General features: G+C 37.9%; 1 protein-coding gene across 3 annotated transcripts in view; it reads left to right on the top strand.

Moving 5' to 3' along the window:
* MARK1 (microtubule affinity regulating kinase 1) overlaps positions 1–22,984 on the top strand; it is a 61,127-nt gene that overhangs the window by 1,487 nt on the left and 36,656 nt on the right. For all 3 annotated transcript variants that reach the window (XM_082480200.1, XM_082480199.1, XM_082480198.1), the window contains exon 2: positions 22,203–22,406. In XM_082480200.1, coding sequence (XP_082336326.1) covers positions 22,203–22,406 — 204 coding nt within the window. The remainder of the gene's footprint in view (positions 1–22,202; positions 22,407–22,984) is intronic.

Genomic DNA, 22,984 nt, shown 5'->3' with positions numbered 1-22,984 from the left:
GAAAAGAGGATTTGGAAGACAGAGGTAACAGAAATGAGATAATATAGTTAAAGAAGTGAAACCCTAGCTTGGTGTCTTATTATAATGAGCTTTTAGTATCAGTCACTCAGTATAAGTTTAATTGACGTAGCAATATCAGTTTGGTTACTAGTTAAAGCTTAAAGCAAGTAGATGCATTTGGTCTGTCCTTACTCTTCACGGACTGATGATCCTGTATTAATGTCAGAATGAAAGCAAGTCCTTGAGATGAAAATGAAAGTTTAGATTTAATTAAATAACAAAGTCCAGGTTTGAGTGATATATATTACTCTGAGTCTCAGTTTCAAATGCATATAGAAATGTGAATGAGAGATGACAGGAAGGGGTAAGAAATATTTATGCATCTCTCCAGTAATGTAGTACATAAGACTTACAAAATACGTTTACACAAGGCAAATGGAAACATTCTCAAACATCATCAACTTCTATAGAATGAAAACTTGAATAAAAGTGTTAGTAGTTCTTTTAGAAAATATTATGTTACTTTTGGATGCTCTATTTTGACAGCTAGAGATTGTTAGCGAGGATTATTTTTTATTATTATTTCAGAGACAACATTGAGTACCTTAAAAAAAAAAAAAAAAACAACACAAAAACAAACAAACCCACCCAGGTTTGTACAGGATATCAAAATACTCAAAATTGCACATTTGCTCCTAAAAATCTTGGTGTAAGTCTGTAACCTAATACTAATGAATATACTCATCTAGTCAGATAAACAGTAAAGAGCCATGCAGCCGTAATTTCCCAAATCTGCACAAGGAATTCTAGTGCTGTCATTGGGTATGGCATCTGCTGGATTTTGGAGCAGAAACCTCAAGGAGGTTGTCGCTTCTGCCCTCTGGGGTGCCTCGGGAAGCCCTCTCTGGTACCTGTGGTCTCACCTACCTAAGACCTTTTGCTAAAGTGGCAAACGTGGGATGGAGGAGGAGGTGGTCCATTGCTGACTTCCCGAAGAGCAGCATTCCTTGTTTTAAAATGGACTCTGTCAGGGTGAGGTGAGACTCTTAATTTACTTTTAATGTGCTTCCTCCTGCTAATAAACACTAATGGACCAGGTAAATGTTTATGCTGATGTGTCTTGATGCACAAAGTTTATCTAGTAAGCTCTGGGTAACTGAGGTGGTAAGAAGTTGCAACAAAAGGAAGAAGTTATTGGAAAGAGGGAGGAGTTAGAGCAGCATAAGTGTAAATGGTTTTGGCCTGGTAAATAAATCCATCTTTGTAGTGCATATTTCCAGCTCCCAAGTATTAGTAAAGCTCTCCCAAGTTCTGCAGCTAATGGTGATCTTCAGGAGAGTGCTCTTTTCATCCGTCTCGTATGCATGGCCATCTTGGCAATGTTGTTGCTCCATTGTGTGACTCTCAAGGGACAGACTGTAGCTCTGTATCCCGGAGAGAGCTGATTGATGGTTCTGAGTACAAACCTACGTACCCGTCCAGCTGTGCTTTGCACGTGGCGTGAGGTCGTTGCATGAAATCATGGGGAACTACCCTACCACCACCACCCCCTGTTTCTTGGCAGCTGCTTTCAGTGCTCTTTAAAACAGAAAATAAATAGAATTTCAGCGTATGCTTTTCCTGGTAAGTATGCAAGCATGTGTTCTGTCATTTGAGAGAAAAAAATATAGTGATCGGATATAGCACCTATCATAAGAATGTACATTCCTTGAGGAATTGTGGGAGTTCCTGGTGGGATGGGTGAAAAACGTGCATATTTCCATAATTCTTTGTGCCTTTGATGCCACAGCGCCCTTTGAAAATAGTCTAGAAGGGATAAGATCATGCAGCAGATTACTTGTTACGGTCTTATCAGAACGCTGGAGTGAAAGGTACAGGGACCGCCAACAACGGGCAAACAACAGGTGGTGGGAAACAGTGGTTGGGTTGTGAAACAGTCAGTATGTGTGTAACTGATAGGACTGCTTTATAGAAATTCACACCCTTTTTTTTTTTTTTTTTTTCTCCTCCTTTTTGCTATTCTTTATGTCTCAGGGTGCTATGTTTAACTTTTCTAGCATGTGTCCATAAATATTTTTCACTGGAAATGTTACTTCTCTTTCATGAAAGCTATGTTTAAGGAAACAGAAGAGAATACGATTGTCAGTTATTCCTATTGAATGGTTTATTGAGAAACTTAGGGAAATTAACTGGTGGAGGCAGTACAGTAAAGATTAGTTTCATGCCTATTACCAGTTTTATTTCTTTCAAATAATCTTCCTGTGTTTTGTTCTTGTGCATGTAACTATTTACAGCTTCCTCTTGATACATTTTGCATAGGCTGCAGTAGGTAATGTTTCAGTGTATTCAAATGCTTGCAGTTGGGCTTAGTCTGGGTGAACTGAGCTTCCCATCTCTGCTGAAGTTGGAGGAGGAGAGGGACAGGAATCAAAAGCTCTGAGCTAGAGTAGCTCTTTTGTTTTCATTGAGTTGGTATTAATTGAGGAGAGATGGGCTTTTATGTTTTTCCCTTCATATTGTAATGTATCTTGTCCTTAAATGGGGAGTGGTTTTCCTGAATTAAGACAAAAGAAAAGAAATAAAACAGTAATATATTTTCTTAAATGTTTTTGGGAAGCTCTGTATAAGAAAAGACTCACAGAGATTCAACAGTCGGCTGTATACTACTTGCTTTCGTAAGATTAATAAAAATGAGAATGCTGTAGTTTGCTTTTTCTGACATAAGGACCTCTTAGTCTGGCATAAGAATACATATATTTTTTCTATAGTAAGTATAATTTACTCTTGTGAAGGTATTACTATTTATTTGTGTTGTGGTGTCACCCATCTGCCTAAGTTTTAAGGTATTATTGTGCTTTGTACTTTCCAGATACATAAAAGTTGGTTAATTCTCCTGCAGAGATCTTGCATGTTTATGGTGGAGGAAGGAACAAACAAGGCAGGAGTGCTGGATGGTAACACTGGCCAGAGTCAAGGAGGAATGTGGGAATTGTGGTTTGTCTTACCTAGCTAGTGCCATATGAGAATGATTGAGATGTCACGGCAGAGGGAGTTTTAAGGAAGGATAATACAGTGACCTATGATCATGTGATTTGCTTCATTATCATACAAATAATTATAATTTTGACACGCGCACACCCATTTGCAGCCTAGCAAGTGAAGGGTGATGTCTCAGATGCCAGCTAAAGTGGGTGGGCTTTCTGATGGTGGAGGCTACTAGACAGCTGCATTTTAAAGAGGAAAAAAATTGATCAGGGCAAGAGATAAGAGGATGGAATGGAGTGATCAGGTTGGGGTAACAATAATTATACCATGTTTAATTTCTTTCTTCTTTTTTTTTTTTTCATTCTGCATTTGCTTTTGCACAATAAGAACACATGGTTTTGATTTGGACGGAGGGGGCGTGGGAGAAAGTATCTGACAAGAATTCTTTCGTTCAGTGCCTTAAGCAGAAGAATGGCCTAGTTTCCAAGCCTTATGGGTTCAAGAGTACAGCTGTATCTTTCTCATCCACAGGAGACGGGCTTTAGCAAAGTGGAGAATGCCTGTGTTTTTTCCTTGATCATAAATACACCATTAGGTTGTATGTTTGTTTGACTGGTAAGAACAGGGCATCTTCTCCTAATCTTATTTTGAAGGCTTGTGTTTTCTCTATGCAGACTTTTGTTTGTTTGTTTTGGTTCAGGTCTTGAGCAAGCTCCTATATTGTGGGGAAAAACACATGTTTAGCTAGAGCATTATGCACGGAGAGAGCAAGGTTCGTTTTGTTACAAAGTATGTTATCCATTTTGAAGTTAAGTTTCTGTGTGAATCATAAAGAGTCATGGGACAGTTGATATAGATGCTTAATTTAATTTTCCTTCTGTAAAGAGAAATATTTTGGAACAAACAATGAAAATATAGCTTCATGCTTTAGAGTTCTTTCTAGGCATCGTAAAAGTATATAGTGTAAAAGTTCAGGAAGAGTTAATACAGTTTGGTTGTACTACTTGTTTCATTTCATACTTTGTGGGCTTTTTGAGGTTCATAGGTAAACATAAAGTTAGATTGTTTGTGGTTGGTGTTCTGAAAACTGTACTTACATGGTCAGTGGAGTTAAACGCTGAACTAGAACAAGGAGATTATGTTCCATGGAGCCTTGTTATTGATAGGGCTCTACCATCATATTTTTCTGATCACATGGACTTACTGTTTATATTAGGTAGCTTTTTTAATTTTGTAACTCTGCACTTAATGTTTTAATCATCAGTAAAGACAGGATTTTTTTTTCCCGAGGACACCTAGTTATATTTTAAAGTTAATGTTTCTACTATAAATGTGGTAAGTTTCTACCACCACAATTGCTGTGGTTTAGCAGAGGTAGCTCTTGCTAACTTTTAATTGCTATCAATAGTTTAAACACAGAAAAAGTAATAATTTTGTTTTTCTTCTAACTGCAGATACAGTGATTTCTGTAAAATTATATTATCAATCAGTGATTTGTATTTGCACTTGCAGAGTTTTTTTCCTTCTTCTCACAATTTAGTATAGACTAGCCTTAATATCTTGCTGATGTTTGAGAGAGGACTTTAAACACTGTTTTCCGATAGCGCAGATTCATTGAGAAACTGTCCTGTAAAAAGGAGACATGATTTTACTATTAACGCGGACCTAGAAATCTATGGTGCAACTAAAGCCCTAAGACATATTTCTTACGAATTAGTCTAGTAACAACTTGAGAGTTTGAGCAAACTTTTCAAATGTTGTGATATCGGAAAGCACTTTATCACTTCTGTGTAAATATCGTCTTTTAGTAGCTTCAACCTTTTTTTTTTTTTTTTTTTTTTTTTTTTTTAAATATATATTTAGGCTCTCTGCTGCCCTCCAGGTTAAGTATACTGCTTGTAAGTTGCTGCAGTGACAACGTTTTACACTTAGCTTATTTGTGTTGTGGTCATGACACAAACTTTAATTTCTTTTTGTTGTTGGAAAAACAATGCTTACTTTTTGTGGTAACTTTTTTAAAAAAAAAATCTTTCTGGAATATCAGAATCACCAAAAATTTTTTATTTTTTTTTTTTTACGACTTCAGGATTTTTTCTGGGTATTCATTCTCGAATGTTTACTCCCCTCTAGATAGTGGTAAACTAAGAAGAAATGTTCTCCACAGTTGAATACTTCTTAAAACAACTATATAAGCAGGAAAGTTCCATCAAAACATTCACATCATTCAGTGTAATGAAAATAATGAGTATATAATGCAGCTGAATCTGAATTTTAATAATAAGTTCTTTTGCCACGTCAACTACCAAACCTGTTGAATTGTTAATGTTTTTCTACTTTTTTCACATTCTAAATTAACAGGTTTTTTGTGTTCTGTATGCTCAGTGCTAAATCGAGCTTTAAATTGAGCCAGTTGTATTTGATCTAAGAAAGAAAACTCCGTTTGTTTGTTTGTTTTTTCTGTGAATGACTTAGTAAAATAGTAAAATCAAAGGATTGAGATCTCAGTGTCAGTTTAAGGCTTCATAGCTGTATATTATCATGCAGCTTAGACAGTTTTGGTGAGCATCCTTGCGAATCTAAGGTTAACAATTCCAAGAGGATAAGATGGTCCTTGTTCTTAAGGCAGGTTTCCTTGTGATTGTTTCATCTTATTTTTTTTCTAAGTAGTGACCAAACATGCTACAGCTATCATGGTAAAATAGTTTAAGGCAGAAGTATTGGAAAGTGCTTTCTGTACTTACCATAATCCTCCTTCTTTTTGAACTGAGATTGCAGTTGAAAAAAAGGTGTGGTCATTTGCTTTTTGGGTTGGTTTTGTTTTGTTTTGTTTTTTCAGATGAGCATTTTGTCGAGGATTTCTTTATGTATGCTTTCAAAGAAGAACACCAACTTGTGCTGAAAGACATACGTTCACAGTCATAGGCAGCTGCACAGTTAAATTCAGCTGGGCTACAGTTAACCTTTAAAGCAATGAACTGGATCTGTTCATGGAGCAGTGCCACAGCTTAGACTGTAATGAATGATCAATAGAGTGTATTTGTGTAAAACCCAAAAGTGCAGGTTTTCTGTGCATCTTTGTAGAATGGAAGGAAGATCATTATGTTATTCTAAAATTCTGGATCTTATTGGGACAGCTGATTGACAGTCGCTTTCCATCACTTAAATCATCGTGGAAACCAGGCTCTCTTCTGTTGGAATGAACGCATTGTCTGTGTATGATCAAGTTCTTGTATTCTGTTGTTTGTTGTATATGGATCCAGGAAAAAGTAATTTTCCTTCTTTTATCTTGCTGTTCCTATGCTTGTGGGACACCTCAGATGTGTAGGCTGTGGGTGTGTGTCACTATGAGAAGTGGTCTGCACTCTGCTTGTTTGATTAGCATTAATGTGGCTTACAATCAAGATGACTTCTGTAAAGACTCCTGCTGAGCTGTTCAAGATTTAAGTACTCGGTACCAATGACTCCTGGCCCTTTGAGTGCAAACTAGTTCAAGTTTGCAACGTTTTATAAAAATGTAAGATGTTATAGAAACCTACATTCATAATATAGTAATACAACATGTTTTGAAAGAAAAGGATTATTTTTCTTCTCACGTCATTCTTCAAAAGACTGGCAATGTGTCAGAAAAGAGGAATCTTGGTTACAGTAGGCTTTAGCCAGTTTCACTGTTTTAATCTCCAAGCTGTATACCAAATCTAAAGAAGCACTTGCAAAAAAGAAAAGAAAAAAAGGCAGTAAAACATTCTTTAAATTGTTCAGTCATTTTGAATGCCCAGTAAGTGTAATACCATGGTATGTGTGTTCATAGTCCTAATGATTTCTCAGGTAAGGATTGATAAAAGTAGTTGAGTTTTACTGAGAATGAAACGTGTTTGTGACTTCAGGTCAGTGTCTGCCTGGTTCACCATGACTCTAGTGGTTTGTTAGCAGCAAGCAGAATAATAATCCTGTTTTACTTTTAAACATGTGGCCTGTAGAATTCACAAAAGTAGAAAAATGTTAATCATGTTAATCACAGCAGGGAATTATATTCAAACATGATATATTTTAATTGAGTCAACGTAACAAGCTTTGTCCAGTTGTGTTGCAGAACTGTATTTTAAACATACATAGTTGTGATATGGATAGCTTGGCTAATAAGAGAGAACTTTATTTTAACTCCGATGAAAGCACTTGTGTAGGACATCAGTGTTCACACAGCTGAACATACAGTTACTGGATAGCCCATGGCAGTCTTTTGCAAGGGCAGATAATGATAATATTACTGGTGACAAAGTCTAATTGTTTTTGTATTATGAAGTAATAGTAGTGCATGATAACTTTTAAAATCTTAAGCAGAGACAAAATTAGGCAAGGTGGTTAGAAAGAAGTGATATCTTTCATTATGCAGATTTGGTTGGAGAAAATAGATTAGATTTGGATAGATTAGGCTGTAGCAGGTCTTGCTGTAAAGGCTCCTGCCCAAGGCTAACCTTGTGGTAAAACCTGTAGTGCCTCTGCTCTACTGTGCTTCTACAGAAGGACCCATGCCTACTCATGATGCAGTAAAACACTCACCTTCTTGTATGTGGAGACACAGCCTTAGTCACTGTGATAGTGCTATTTTCAGCTCTCTTGGAAGCCTTCCTCCTGGCTTCCTCCTTTCCCCACTGTTGATTCTAATCTTCTCTATCTTAACCCAATACTTGGGAAGAAAGCAGAAGAAAAATAAAGTAAAACATCTTTTACTTGTCACCAAGTAGCCCCCTTTTTCAGAGGGGAAAAAGCCACTTATTTGTAATCGTAAAGTTAAAGGTTACCACATAGACCCTTTTTTTTATTTAGTCCCTCAAATATTTGACCAATTCCATTTTAAACCTGGTGATAGTCTATAACCTGCCATCACAGCTGCTTTATCCTTACATACTTCCCAATATCCATCCTTCTGTGATTCCATTTACTCACGTTCATTAAACTTCTGGCCATTAAATACCTGTGATTTCCTATCTTATCACATTCTTGCCCCCCTCCCTTGTTTTCCCCCCCATTTTGCTTACTAACGTGCTTTTGTGCTTGAGCTTGCGTACTAGTTGCCAACTTCCTTATGCTTCTCACTGTTTCTGGGATCTTTTCCAGTTTTGCTCATTTAATGACATAAGTAAAACCAATACAAAGCTTTGCTAAAGCTACGTAGTTGTAGGTCCTGTTTTTCCTTCAAATAATATTTTTTTTATATGAATCCCAAGCAGTATTTTAGTATGGGAATAATCTGAATTGTAAAGCAAAAGGGAGTGAAGAAATGCTTTGCTGTAGGTGGTTGGGAGGAGTTGTTTTTGGTTTGGGGGCTCTTCTTGAAATTTTTAGCAAAAAGAATTATTACAACTTTAAATACTTGTCAGTTGGACTGTATTTCCTCACTCTGCATTTCCTTCCCCCCCCCTAGTAAAAGTTACAGTGCTTTCTTCTCTCAGATAACAGCAGAGGATAACCAAAGCTTTATAATGGTTACTTAGAAAAGACATACAATTTTCTAATATTCTTTGTAGGGAGAGATTTTCTTCATAAACTCAGTAGATACATGAAGAATTTAATGTGTGAGAATTGCAGAGTTAGGGAAACAAAGTGTAGGGTGTACTGCAGTACATGTAGCAGCAGTGTAAATTACTTGTGCTTAAACAGTCAATATCTGAAATTCCTTTTGAGAGTGCATGCTTGGCTTCAGTTATATAGAAGTATCTTTCTAATTCTTAGATGTTTCTGTCATTACTTAAAATAAGCAGAGGCATAGCTCAAAAATTCAGAGAATCTCGTGTGTTAAGAAGAGGCTGATTTTTTGCTGTAGAAATTACCTTAGCCTGTTAAATGTTATGTTGAGCTCTTACAGAGGATATGGTTGTTTTCCACAAATGGATTATACATGTAATGTATTTACTCATATCTCTATTCCAGATAATATCATTGATTGAAGGTAATAGAATTCTTTAAAGCATTTTGGTTTTTATTTAGTTTTGGGGTTTTTTTAACAGTAATCAGATTTTCTCCCCCCTGCAATTATTACAGGAGAGAATGTCTACCAGTGGTTAAAAAGAATCAGAAAAGTGTCATTACTTGGTGAAGGACTAAAATAGTATTTTCTCTCGAAGATGAGACTCCAGAAGGAATAAAAATTGTAATCATTCAATACAATGAGATGTATACAGAAAAATTAATAATACTGTCTCTGAGTAGTCTTTACCAGGCGTACCTATCTATAATAACTTTTTAGATTTGCTTTTCTTAATTTGACATTAAATGAACCAGACTGGCTGCTCTTTAGAGTTCTTTCTTCCAGTGATGGATGAACGTAAGATGCACATGAACAAAGAAAATTTATGAAAGCACTTCACAATGAAACTCTTGCTCCATCTACTGCATAGTCCAGAGAAATCTTATCTACAGAAAGTTGGTATGAGCAATGAGGGTCGATCTGATATAGATGCTGGAATTAGTCAATGGAAGACATCATTATTATTAGAGAATGTATGCCTACAGCAGTGTTTGTAGACAGGCTAAGGAAAATCTAATCCCTGAACCTGTGCAAAGCAAACTGATAAAATAAAAACTACATTTAAAGGTCCTTTTTAAGAAAGCTATTCTTGCTTATCCAGTGATTGCAGGAATATAGCGCTGATATCAAAATCAAATTTGATGTTTTCTAAATATTACAAGATAAAAAATTATTATTGCTGTTATTTTTTGTGTGATGTTTTGTAAAACTGTATTTTGGTATTGTATACGAGATTTTTCACTGTTACTCGTTAAATCCATTTCCTAGTGGTGTATAATATTTTGTTTAAATAGAATTATTTTCAAAGTGTGTAGTGTCAAGCCTTCTGGAGTAGCACAGAAGAGACAAATTGGACTCCTATATCCATACGTTTGTTTTCATTTCCTTCTCATGATAGTTACTAACCTGAAGAAGCTGAATTAAATATAGCATTTGACTATTAGACTAAAGTTATTATGACAAAGTGAAATATTAATGGTGCATGAGCCATTTTCCTAATATTGTCTTTAATTGAAGATATTTCTAAGACAGCCTCAGTGGGTGATAAGCAGAAAAAAGAAGGCAAACTGGGAGACTATCAAGTATATTGGCAGGTAGTACAGTTATCATATGTTGGAGTTATGTTTACCTCCAGATAATTTTTCAGAAAGGGTAGAAAGCTGTGCCTGGTTTCAAGTCAGCTATTGAGTGGTAGAAAATGAATAGATTCTTTGTTAGCTGCTTGGTGAAACAAATAAGATATTTAACGCAATAGCTCTCATCCCCTGGGGTTGGAAGGGTTCTAGTTAGTTAGGTAAATTAAGGAAAGAAAGATACAGATGGAGTTCCTAGTGAGCTTGTGATAATTTAGGAATCGCAACATTGCATAAGGGAATATGTGTGCTTGCAGCCCAGAAAGCTAACCGTATCCTGGGCTGCGTCAAAAGAAGCATGGCCAGCAGGTCAAGGGAGGTGATTCTCCCCCTCTACTCTGCTGAGACCCCACCTGGAGTACTGCGTCCCGCTCTGGAGCCTCCAACATAAGAAGGATGTGAACCTCTTAGAGCAAGTGCAGAGGAGGGCCACTAAGATGATCAGAGGGCTGGAGCACCTCTCCTATGAAGACAGGCTGAGAGAGTTGGGGTTGTTCAGCCTGGAGAAGAGAAGGCCCCGGGGAGACCTTATAGCGGCCTTCTAGTACTTAAAGGGGGCCTACAGGAAAGATAGGGAGGGACTCTTTACCAGGGGGTGTAGTGATAGGATGAGGGGTAACAGTTTTAAACTGAAAGAGGGTAGATTTAGATTAGGAAGAAATTCTTTACTCTCAGGGTGGTGAGACACTGGAACAGGTTCCCCACAGAAGCTGTGGATGCCTCATCCCTGGAAGTGTTCAAGGCCAGGTTGGATGGGGCTTTGAGCCACCTGGTCTAGTGGGAGGTTTCCCTGCCCATGGCAGGGGGGTTGAAACTAGACAATCTTGAAGTTCGCTTCCAACCCTAACCATTCTATGAGCCTACGATATGTGATCGTATCTCCTACAGTGCTGTGGCTTTCCTCATTTCTTAAAGAGGCAGGGGGCATCTTAGGACTGTGGGTGGGAGAGGGACCTTTGGCAGGCTGATGCTGGAAGACAGAACATAACATTGCTGTTTGACCCATCCTAAGACTTGGAGTAATTCAGTGATGTCCATTTGAAATCTGCATTTTAAGGTTTTGAGGATGGATTCCCAGTTGCTAGTAGGGAGATTAATAGGCCCTGTCACCTGAGGACATTGTCCTAGGGTTCCCACGACTTCTGTGCTTTCCTGACTTTCCCTTCCTCAAGATTGAATCAAATTAATTCCTGTTTTAATATAAACAACATCTGCTTAGGTAAGCCACCTCAACTAGGGATTTCCAGACTGTAAGACACGTTGCTCTAGTGCTATCCAAACTGTTTTGGTGTCCAGCTCAGGACAGAATCAAGAGTTACCACTGCTAATGGTGGGCCGGAGGCCACCACTGCTGCTACTGGTTATTTGCTGAATCTCACCATCTAGATGAGTAAGTCTGGAAATGCCTGACTTTGACAGCTTGCAGACTGGGGTACTGTCTAAAGACCATAGCTGGGGATTTGGGATTCCTTGCCCACTGATTGTCAAGGACTCGAGAGAGAGAAAGTCATACTTTTTTTTTTTCTGTACTTTTTTCATACTGTTAGACTGGCTGCTTGTTTTAATGACTGTATTAATTTTGAATACATACTAGTTTTTGTTCTACCCTTTAATAGTAGATTCTTTGGCTTGTATTCTTAAGCTTTATTAATATATATATGCGTACATTATTTCTTCCACATCTTCTTACCTTTTAATTTTAATGGTTTGGGTAAATCCAGCATCTATTGTTTTTAATATTTCCTTTGTATCTTGTGATTTTTTTTTTTTCTTTCACTTCCTTTGCTGACTTATGTAACATGGACTATTTTACTTGTTATGCTCATTCTTTTTCTTGTGCATGGCTTTTACTTATCAGCTATACTCACGTTATTTCTGTTTATGGTTTGAATTCAGCACATTGACAGATACATGGGGTATATGTGTGATTGTTTGTATTCATTATCTACTGTATTACTGTATCTGCCAGTTTAAAGCATGTGAAGAAATACCTTTTTTTTTTCTAGCTATATTACATACTTTGCAAAATCTTTGAGGAATATTGCTGCTGTTTGCTTTTTTTTTTTTTTTCTTTTTTCAACTTAGCTTCCTAGTTGCATATATTTCTAAAGTGCTAAATTATGGTAGTTTGTGATCATAAATAATTGAAGCCCAAAGATTAAAATAGGTGGTTGCATGATTTTAGGAACTGGGGGCTCCCGGGAGATTGTAGTCTGAGCTCTGTGTAGAGTGCGCTCTTTAATAGTAAGATATGAGCTGGTCCAAGGGGCATACAATGTTTGGACAGTTTAAAGTTAAGCATAAATCTGTGCAAGGTTGGGAATATATTTGCTAAGTTGAAATGTGGTGTAGCATTATCCACATAAAGGTAAATAGTTACTGCAGCCCAGCTGAGGACATTTTATTTGATCTGTTAATTAACACTTACGTGAAAAACAGGGCAGAGACCACTCAGCAGAAGACTGTCTTCATTTTGCTCTGTTTTTTTCCTTTGAGTTCACCATGTCCCACCATTCCAGCTGGCTTGGATACATCATCATAATCTTGCTCTGTATGTAAAACATGGTTTACTATTTCAGAAGACCAACTGAGTTTAGCAGTGTCCTTATAACTTTATCTGCAGCTCCTACCATCAGATCAGACTGTGCTGGACTGTTCTTAGTAGACAAAACCACTGTAACTGAATGGTGCTTGTGTACAGGCTCATTGGTAGAAGTGTCCTACACTGTCTAAGGTGCTTCCTCCTCTTAGGAAGGTGGTTGGTTTTCCTGTGCCAAAATATTTGTTACTCCTCAAAGTCAACCTATGTATCAATGCTTATGGAAAAAAAAAAGAGTCTGCAGAATGCTGAGTCTGATTATATCCTGGCTTAAATACTAAAACTGCATCTCCTTGGCAGAAACTCTTTACTGTGAGGGTGGTAAGACACTGGCAGAGGTTGCCCACAGAAGTTTTGGATGCCCCATCCCTGGAGGTGTTCAGGGCCAGGCTGGATGGGGCTTTGAGCAACCTGGTCTAGTGGAAGGCACCCCTGCCCACAGCAGGGATGTTGGAACTAAGATGATCTTTAAGGTCCCTTCCAACCTAAACCATTCTACGATTCTATGATGATTCTGTGAAACTCAGCTGGTATGCTGTAGTGCAAAAGGCCGTGGAAGTGCTCTCCAGATCGGGAAGGATTTCCTGCCCCTCCCCTGAAGGCTGTAGCTTCTGTGGAAGGGCATGAGATAGGCCCTATTAATCTGCTGTAGGTCCATGCTTTTTTTTTCCCCTCTTCTAATTCCCCAAATTAACTGGTTGCCCAACTACTTTTAGATGCATTTATGTTGTATGTACTGTATTGTATGAAGGGAAATATTAAAGTGAGGCTCTGTACCCTTTAGATCAAACTTCCAAGGTCCTTAAAAGGTATATGTCAAAGGAATATTGGAACATCCTTCTGAATATTGGATAATTTCATTTGAAACATAGCTTGACATGATCCTCAAACATCAGAGTCCTGCACTGCACTACAGTTTCTTTTCTAGGACATGTGTGCATCAATTAGTATGTTTTGCTATCAGGTTGGATATTTTAATTGGTCATCTCATCACATTTTAGAAGCAGGCTTTACTTCAGAAAGTTAATAAAACCTTGAGGTAAAATAGTCTTCAAAATAAGATGGTGATCTGTCTTGATTCATCATTGGATCCATTGAATCAATCCAGTAATGAGGATGTAATGACTTTAGAAATGCTGTCCAGCTTGCTAAAAGAGTAACTTAATTTTCTCTTTTATGTAACAGAAATGTTAAGAGTGCTTTGCCCACACATGTCACTCCTCAAGGGTAGCTTCTTAAACTCGCATTTGTGTGCTCTGTCTTGCACACCTGTGCAGGTAAACAACACAAATAAGCAAGTCTACTTATTTGTTTGTGGGATTTCTTTGGTTTGGTTTGGGTTTGGTTGGTTGTTTGTGTTTTTTTTTTCCCCAGTCCTTCTGGGCTTTTTACCTTATTGTAGAATGGGAATAAGTATCTTGTAGCTCACGTTTCACTACTGGTGTCAACTTGCCTCTGGATTATCAATAAAAGTGGTGTGATTGGTTTTCTTTTCCATGTTGTTCCTGTCCTGACAGTGTGGTTCCTCGAGAGCTTAACGTGGAGCTGATGTGGCCCCGTCTTCACGGTGCTGGGTGTTCCCTGTCCTCCTTGGGCCTGTGCTGGTGCTTGGGAAGCTGTCTGGGGTTACACGTACTCAGAGAGCTGGAGGTTACCCTGGCAGAAGAGTTGCTAGGTTTTGTCTGGCTTGGCTCCCCGTGGCGGCTCTCCAACCTGCTGCTCCAGTGGTAGTGCGGTTGTAAGTGGGTGCGGGTATGTCAGCAGCGTTGGGTCAGCTTCAGCAGCCATCATGCCACATGTGGACTCTTCCAGAGTTGTTTTAGGTATGCAGTGGGCAAGGAAAAAATTCCCAGTTCAAAAACTGACAGAAAGGATGAGTTGGAATTCAGAGCCTGGTCCCAATTAGCTGTGTGTATGCTTTCCTTCTGTAGAAAGAAAACCTCAGCTGGCCCAGAAGACTGGTTGTTTGACCGGAGTGTCAGAGACACTTAGCACTGTAATCTGGTCACTCTTTTGTGAGTAAACCTTGCCTCTTGCTGCTGTTCTTGTCTGCAGGCAAGCCTCAGGTTTCCAGATTGTAGTCTCCAGACTGTAGAAACAGCCCTTTCCCCTCAGTTTTGAAGTTTGATATTAAAGCATTTTCCACTTGTACTCCTGCAAACATTTGAGAAGCTCCATGTGCTTGACATGATCTTGAACCATAAGTTGTTTCATGTCTCTCTTCTCCTCCCTTTCATCAGGCCAGTTGAAAAATGACCTGGCTGCATCATTTATAAGTGCAATAAAAACTCTTGCCAGTTTCCTTTGCCAGAAGTTTCGCTTTCTGGGTGTGTTCGGTGTGTTCCTGTTCTTGTTTGGTTGGTTCAATTAACTATCAACATTAACATTTCGTTTTCTTTTTGTTTTACTGAGGGCTTTTGAGCAAACTGTGAGTGCCGTGGCATTTAGCAGCAGTGCCCTATAGCTGCCTGCGTCTCCGGGTGTCCGGGTGCTGGCAGGATGTCCTGGGTGAGCTGGGAATGCTCACGGGGAGCTCTGTGCTGCCAGGTTTGAAGATCTTATTAAATAAGTCAAAAAACACTGGTGAGGTTAAACTGATCACCTCCTGAGGAAAGAGTAGTGGCTGGCAAGAAATGCTGAAAGAGTTCGCTCTGTATGAAGGGCAGTGTTTAAATGTGTCCGGGAGGAACTGTGTGCGGCAGGAATAGCCTTTCTCCTTCCTTCCCCCCCCCCCCGCCAATGCTTTTCTTCTAAAGCATGGGTTTGTGTTAGGTTTCATGGGTGAGGGACGTTAACTGTTTTATTTTGAGAAGATAGAAAATGTTTTATTCTTTTGCTTGGTAGGGTTGACTGTAGCTTCTAGTACTATACCAAACGACAAACAAAAAAATGCTGCAGCAGCTTTTAGCTGGCTTGTCTCAATTTTCATTGGGGCTACAGGGAGGGTGCAGTTTTGTTGTAGCAATTAGTGGAGATGATATGGGCCGACTGTCCTGAATTAGTCCTGGAAAATCTTGTTTGTGTGTTTGGGATGAGTCAGGAAGGAAAATGCCAGGTTGAAATAACTGTGCCAATTCTGAGTGAAATGGAACAAAGGCAGGAAGGTCCTGTTCTTCTGCACCTGCACGCCTGGCCGGGCTGAGGGCTTTGGGCTCAGGGAGAGGAGGAAACACGTTAGCCGAGTTCGGGTTACTAGACCTGATTTAATGCTGTGAAGGTATTTGTTTTTCTGAAATGTTTTGACTGACTTCTCAGGGGAGGACTGGTGCATTTATTTTTTTTTCCCATCCTTTAAATAAAAAGTATCTGTGATTTCATGTGATAATGAACTCCACCCTTTCATATGGCATAACTGTCATGTTTAAAAAAAAAAAAATTGAAAAAAATTAGATCAAGGTTACTATAACATGGACAGGATTTGTGACAGGTTAGTGTCACCATATGAAAATTACAAATACTCTGAAGAAGTTTGTGTGTGAACTTTGAAACCCATCGGTTAACTGTGTATGGCAGTGTACTGGTAGATGGTGCGCTGTTTTCTATCCTAGATTGCTCCAAGTACAGAGCTGTAAACACTGCATCCTGTGTAATCTGTGACTACAAAAACAATTCTGTCTTGAAATTGACAAACGTATTTCTGACACATCTCACAAAGCTATGTTGAGCATGTAAAAAACAAACAAACAAACCACCAAAACTTTGAAGGGGCTTAGATACCATAGTAACAAGCACAGGATAAGGTTTACTCAATGCTTCACATAAGTTTACCTATCATCAGCATATATGTATGTTTTTAGAAAGGAATCTTTATTGTGTGGACATTAAAGGATTGTACTTCATCTGGTAATAGAAATTTTTTACTTTTATCTTTGAAGTTGATTTTTTTTAAATACAGAGTATTACAATTGGGGAGAAAAGGAAAAAGATACAAAAAAAAAGTAAGGATAAGTTACTTTATAGTATCAAATGAAATGCTAAACATATTGACCTCCATGCTTATAGTTTGGATTTTTTCAAGGAAAGTTTTTTAAAAGCATTTTATAAAATGCTTTTCAGAGTTACAGCATCAGTTAACAAAATGTTTGCATATGCTTGACTGAGGCCAGTTTTATTCAAAAGCATTGTTCTTATTGCTAATAGCTTCAAGCTCTTTTGAAAGTTCATGCCTGGAATTCCTCTGTATTATGTAAATCTGATATAAACAGAAAGATGCACATGACTGTGTTTGATTATTTCTTTGTGCACGTCTGGAAAGCCTGTGTGAGCAGGCTGAAGGTTGGGTACAGGTTAAAGACAAACTTTTCACAGTTTTGTCTGATTCTCTTCTGTCTCTGCCATGCATTGGTCCCATTATCCGATTTAAAATCTGTGTATACATTTTCCATTTCCTTCACTGTGGTTTTTGTTTGTTTGGGTTTTGGGAGGATTTTTTTTTGAGCCGAGTCCTGCATACTATCCTGTTTTCAGTGGAGTTGATTGATCACTTTAAATATTTGGGGGTTTTATAACAAAATTTCAGTCATGCATTCACAGTCTGGTATGCATTTCATTGCTGATAAGAAATCATTAAAAGAATCGTGTGTTCATGCACACACATTCAGTCTTTTTAATTGTCCCCTCCAAAGCACTTTCTTACATGTCAGACAGAGAGAGTAGATAATGCTGTCTTGATGTTTTGACTCAGTTCAGAGGTGCTTTAGTAATTGTAGTATGATGTGACAGGTACATGTGGCAAGACTAATCTGTGATTTTGTGCAAATGTGAGGTTTACCTGGAAGAGGAGTGAATCCTTTTTGGCACTAACTGATCGATCAGGTACTATCATCTTGTGCAGTTCAGAGTTGCACCATGCTTCATACCTGTAAACCTGCACCTCTGGTTGGTCTTGGTATGTGATGCAGAGAAAGCTGATCTGAACATCTCTTGGTTTCTACATTGAGGTTTACCAAGATCTTTCAAAAAATTGGACTCTTCTAGTTTAGTTTGATTGTTACTTCAGCAAGAGAAAAAGACTTGCTTGAGGTGGTTTGCTAGAAGCTCCTAGGTCCTAAAGGTATAGTCAAGGACAACAAGCATGTTAAAACACGAAAGCAGCTGGACATCCAGGACGTTATTTATCATCTTTCTCCCCTTTCCTTCCCCTGTATTGTGAATCGAAGCTGTTGCAGATCATAGCCATTTAGAAGATGATCTTATAAACCCTTCAGACACCCTCTGTCAGGGCTAGCTATTTTGATTACTTTGCAAAATATGACAGATGTTACAAATGTTCATGTGTATGGCACATGCTTGAAAATGTTTGGAGTTATGAATATAAAAATTGTCTGCAAGAAACTTGAGTTCAGAACAGGAGATAATACTGAGAGAGGAAGTGTAATGATGTGCTTTTTCTAGCACCACATGTGCATACTTTGCTTCCATGGGCTGACTGTACCAAGAAACTTGGCTTGTGGTAATTTAAGAAAGGGAAAATTCAGGACTAAGATGTTTGCTTAATTGAGTGAGGTATATTTGTAGGCAGATCGATGTGTGGAAGTTACCCCATTACTCAGAGGGACTATAGAGGCCTTCAGTGTTGTTTGAGAAAGACTGTGGTTTGGTGGCCAGAATGGTTCTGGGGACTTCTTAAGACTAAGCTGTAAGAGCAGTTAATATATGTAATGATGTAATTTTAATTACAGTGTACAATCCGTGAGAATACTACCCCAGTGGCTAGCTAAGTGGCTAAAGGATGCTGAATAAGTAAAGTAGTGGAGCACACACTTTGTATCTACGTGGTGAGGTTAGTGCTTCTACACTATCTCAAAGATAATGTGTCTGGGCATCGTGTCATCTTGCTTTTGCAAAACTGCCTTGGGTAAACAAGGAAAATGATAGCTTTGAGTCTTGGGGAAGCAATGGGTCAGGTTAACTCTTGTGACTTTTAGTGCCATTGACTTGCTGTAATAACTAATGGAACGTATCAGAAATGAACCTCGCTAGGAGTAATAAATGTTAATTGAGCTCTCTTTAGTTGCAATCTAAAAGTCAAACTTTAAATTTAATTACTTTTTTGAGATTTCTGAAAAGGTGGTGGATTTTGTTTTGTATGGGTTTTTTTTGGTTTTGTTTTTTTAAGTACTTGACTAACATGCAAAATACCTAAATGGCTGCTCTAATATTACTGTTTCAGTTCTAAAATTTTGTTACTGCCTTACATTTTTTGTTTAAAATTGCATTTTATTTTAAGAAACATCTAACTTTATGTGCTGATTTCTAGACATTTTATTTAACACTGACATAAACATGACTCCCTGTATGTTCAGATTACGAGGTACTAGTAAGGTAATGTTTCCCACAAAAAATATATATATATCTTAAGATATGTTATCAAGGTATCTATAGAAGTATCAGAATCCCTAATTAAAATCCTGTGTAGGAAATGCAGGTTGTTGTCTGGAATTGTTTTTAGATGGCAGTGAACTTCAAGGACAGGGTTGGTTTTTGCAGCCCGCTTGTTTCCAGCGCCCTGACAAATTTCTCAGAATGTAGAGATTGTTCTTCTGAAATGGCATTTTTAAGTAGCCACATAGTAGCTGATACATAGTGAATGAACATACTGTAATGGACCAGGAAGATCTTAAAACTGCGTAGCCTGTCTTTCTAGACAGTGTGGATATTGCATGCTTCTGTGGAATTCAGCTTTAGCATTGTTTGGAAATAATCTCTGAGATAACATTATTTGTCCTAACTTGATTCTTTTTTCTCTCCAACGTCTTAACCTTATTATGTTTCAATTTCATTGAATGCTGATGTCTAGAAGTTGATGAGTTTCTAGTTTAAATTCCTCTATACTTTCCAATAATAGCAAGCTGTCCATGAGCAAAAGAGAGGCCTATTGCGAGACTTAAGAAGAATAACTTGAATTTCATTCAGTGCTGTTCAAATTCAGAAATTATATATGTGTGTGTCTCACAAACTAAGAAATTTGACTTTCTTTATGCATGTTTCTTGTCATCCTTGGGCGTAGCTGGGCAGAATGGTTGACTCTGGAGATAATCTGTCTAAGAGAGAATAATTAAGAAGCTCTCCAGAGGGGCTTAGTTTTTCTGTCACAAAAAGACCAAACTCCAGATTCATTACCATGAACCTTGTTACATTTTTTTCCCCCTCTTCAGGTTTGATTCTGCATTATATTGCCATTATGATTAAATAACTGCTTTCCCTGTTAAATCTGCATTAAAATGATCTGTCCTGTGAAGCCATCTTTCGCTTTGCCTATGGCAAAGGTTCTGTTTGCCTATCCAGCTGTTTAGCTAAGAGATGCCTTCGAGTATCTACTGGAAGTAAGCTAATCCTGTGAAGTGTATGATATTGGCAATTGCTATTAGGGTTGCTAATGCTTCTGGTAGGCATTGTATTTCAAGCAGTGAAGATCTAATTGTGTGCATATGTAGGCTCCAAGACTTTTAAAACTTGCTTGTGTAGCATAGTGCTGTAGATCTGGATGGAGTTCTAGGTATGGCTATAATATTTATTATTACCACCATACAAATACTGATCTTGCAGGGTGTTTTCTTAGACGAGACTTTTATTTGGGCTCCAGTTTGTTGCATGTAGGACTAGTGTCTGATGTTGAAGGCATGTTTCAAAGCCTCTTTGCCTGGAGCTGTCCTGCTGATCCTCTCTTTCCAAGAAAGTATTTTAATTATGTGCTTCTAAAGGATAGGTATTATTGCTAGCGTGTTATTTTATGGTTGAATAAATTTGTCTGATACACAGAATCTAAACATGCCTGGCTTGCTTGGTTCTGCAGTAATTTGGAAAATGGTTTAGCAGTGGGGGTAAAGTAGTATTTTTGCAGAGAAACTCTGGTAATGAAAAGACAAAGAGAAAATTATATTTAGGACCGTTCTCCTGGCCATAGTGAATAATTAATAATGCTGGAGGTGATGTAAGCAGAGTTGTGCTACATTTGGGAAGAACGTTCTGGTTGTGGTATACTTCTTGTTTTTTCCGGTTCTGTTGCAGCTGTTTGCTAGTTTTCCCAATTCTACTAGTGCTTATGTCCTGAAATAACTCTGCTTGGCTCAGTGGGACTATCTGTAAAGCCTGGGTGTTTACCAGGAGGGGATTGACTTCAATCTATAATAGATGCACACTGAAGTTGGAAGCACTGCTTTAAATTCCATTTTGTATAAGAAAATAATTACTTACATAAGGAATGACAGATGAGATAAGCATAGACCAACATTAGGCTGGGTATTGGGAGAAACAGTGAAGCCTTGCGCTGCCTTCTGACTCTGCTTTTCAGCTTCAGGTCAAAGATGTAGAAACCTGTGGTCTGTAAAGAAGCAGGCTCAATTAGTGCTCTGTACAAAGATACCAAGATACCCGCTTTTTGATTGAAACAGTGAATAAGGGGAAAATATTAAGGTGTCTTGAATTTTGTTGGTGCTTTATGCTTAGCAGGTACTGAGTGAGCTGGGAGTAAGCATGCCTTTCTGTTACAAAATTGAAAAACTGGTCTAAGACGACACTGTCTCTACTTACAGTATTTGCCTGCCTTAAAAATCTGTAACTTAAAAGATTAGAGGCTAAATTTTACCTGTTAAACATTTGTACCCATCTGCCACTAATGTTAGAAAGCATTTGAAATACTGAAACACTTAACACCCCTTTGTGACATCTTCTGTTATTTTTGGTTTCTCCTTGGAACATTTCCAAGCACCATCTGTATCTTGCCCCTTATATATTTGGAAGTTAAACAGTACAGAAGCACTGCAGATTTCAGTGACTAACATTTAATGTTGGATGATGTGTTGGCATGCATTAAAAATAACATCCTTTTAGTTCTTCAAAATTTTTGATGTTTAAAATATATTTATAAGATATCACGGGGTTTTCTTTTTAAGAATAGATTATTTTAAAATAAATATGTAGATTGTTCATTACTTGAATGAGAATTTCTGTGACTTACAAAAATATGCAAACAGGTTTGGGGAACAAAACTTACATGAAAAATTATTTTTCTCATAATGTTATTCAAGATGAATGGTTGAGTGAAACCTTGTTTCCAAATATGCCAAAATACAATATTTTTTTTTGTACTGTGTATTTTTAAAAGACTAAATTTGGTTATGATTAGACAAGTTTATTGGCGACATGGTAGTGTGATGTGTAGTTTGGCATAGTTTCATATTAAAAAACGTCTGTAATGGTTTGTTGATTACTGCCTATGTGTCTCTAGTTTTACTTTTGGAGCTGGTAAAATGTTTCTGCAAACCTTTCTTGAGAACATGCAGCAAACTCTGCCCAAAGACCGCATGTTCTGCTTAAGCTACCACCCAAAGTTATCAGTTATGCTTGTAAAAGTAAATAAATTATGCCCCTTGACACCTTTTTAAGCTTTTAGTCTATTCTACTGCAATTGTCTAAAATCCAAGTAGCTAAATTCCCAACTATTTTATCTGCCTTTCAGCATACCTCTGTGGATGGATACACTGAACCACACGTCCAGCCTATCAAGTCCAGTAGCAGACAAAACATCCCCCGGTGTAGAAACTCCATTACATCTACCAATGAAGAGCACCCTCACATTGGAAATTATCGCTTACTGAAAACAATAGGAAAAGGAAATTTTGCCAAAGTGAAACTGGCAAGGCATGTGCTTACTGGAAGAGAGGTAAGCCTTTAAAAGGAAAAAAAAAAAAAAAGCCAAATGTTTGATGTTGTCTTTATAATATTCTCTTTGTAATAAGTATTTCTGCTATTCTTTTACCTTTCTCTTCTGAATAGAAAAAGCACATTTTTTGCTGTCATAAAGGAAGATGCAAAGAGGCTGTTTCAGGATATAAGTTACCTGAGGTGCCCAAGTTTTGTCCCTCTATCCACTCACCCCTTTTTTTAAACTGTAACAACTTTGTGAAGAGATCAAAAAGTTTGTTGCATGTCAAGGGGTACTTTGGGGCTGGGAGGGGGTCCATTCATCCCCAAGTATTTACAAAACCAAAGAGGAATCTATTGATGGATAGATGTCATTGACATTGATAATCTGTTGATAGATAGATAGAACCTTGATATTGAAACCTATTGATAGATAGATCTTGTGTTTGAAGGGCCTGGTTTTGCAGTGGACAGGATAACATTGTTCTGTCCAAACACTGACAGAAGTATAAAACTGATTCCTTGGTGGTACCATCTGGTGGCAAGGTTCTGACCTCCTGCTGGTAGATCCTAATAGGTGAGAAATTTTGCTTGATG

Source organism: Vanellus vanellus (assembly GCF_965231255.1).
Source record: "Vanellus vanellus genome assembly, chromosome: 3".
Taxonomy (NCBI): Eukaryota; Metazoa; Chordata; class Aves; order Charadriiformes; family Charadriidae; genus Vanellus; species Vanellus vanellus.
This window is presented reverse-complemented; position numbering and strand designations above follow the sequence as displayed.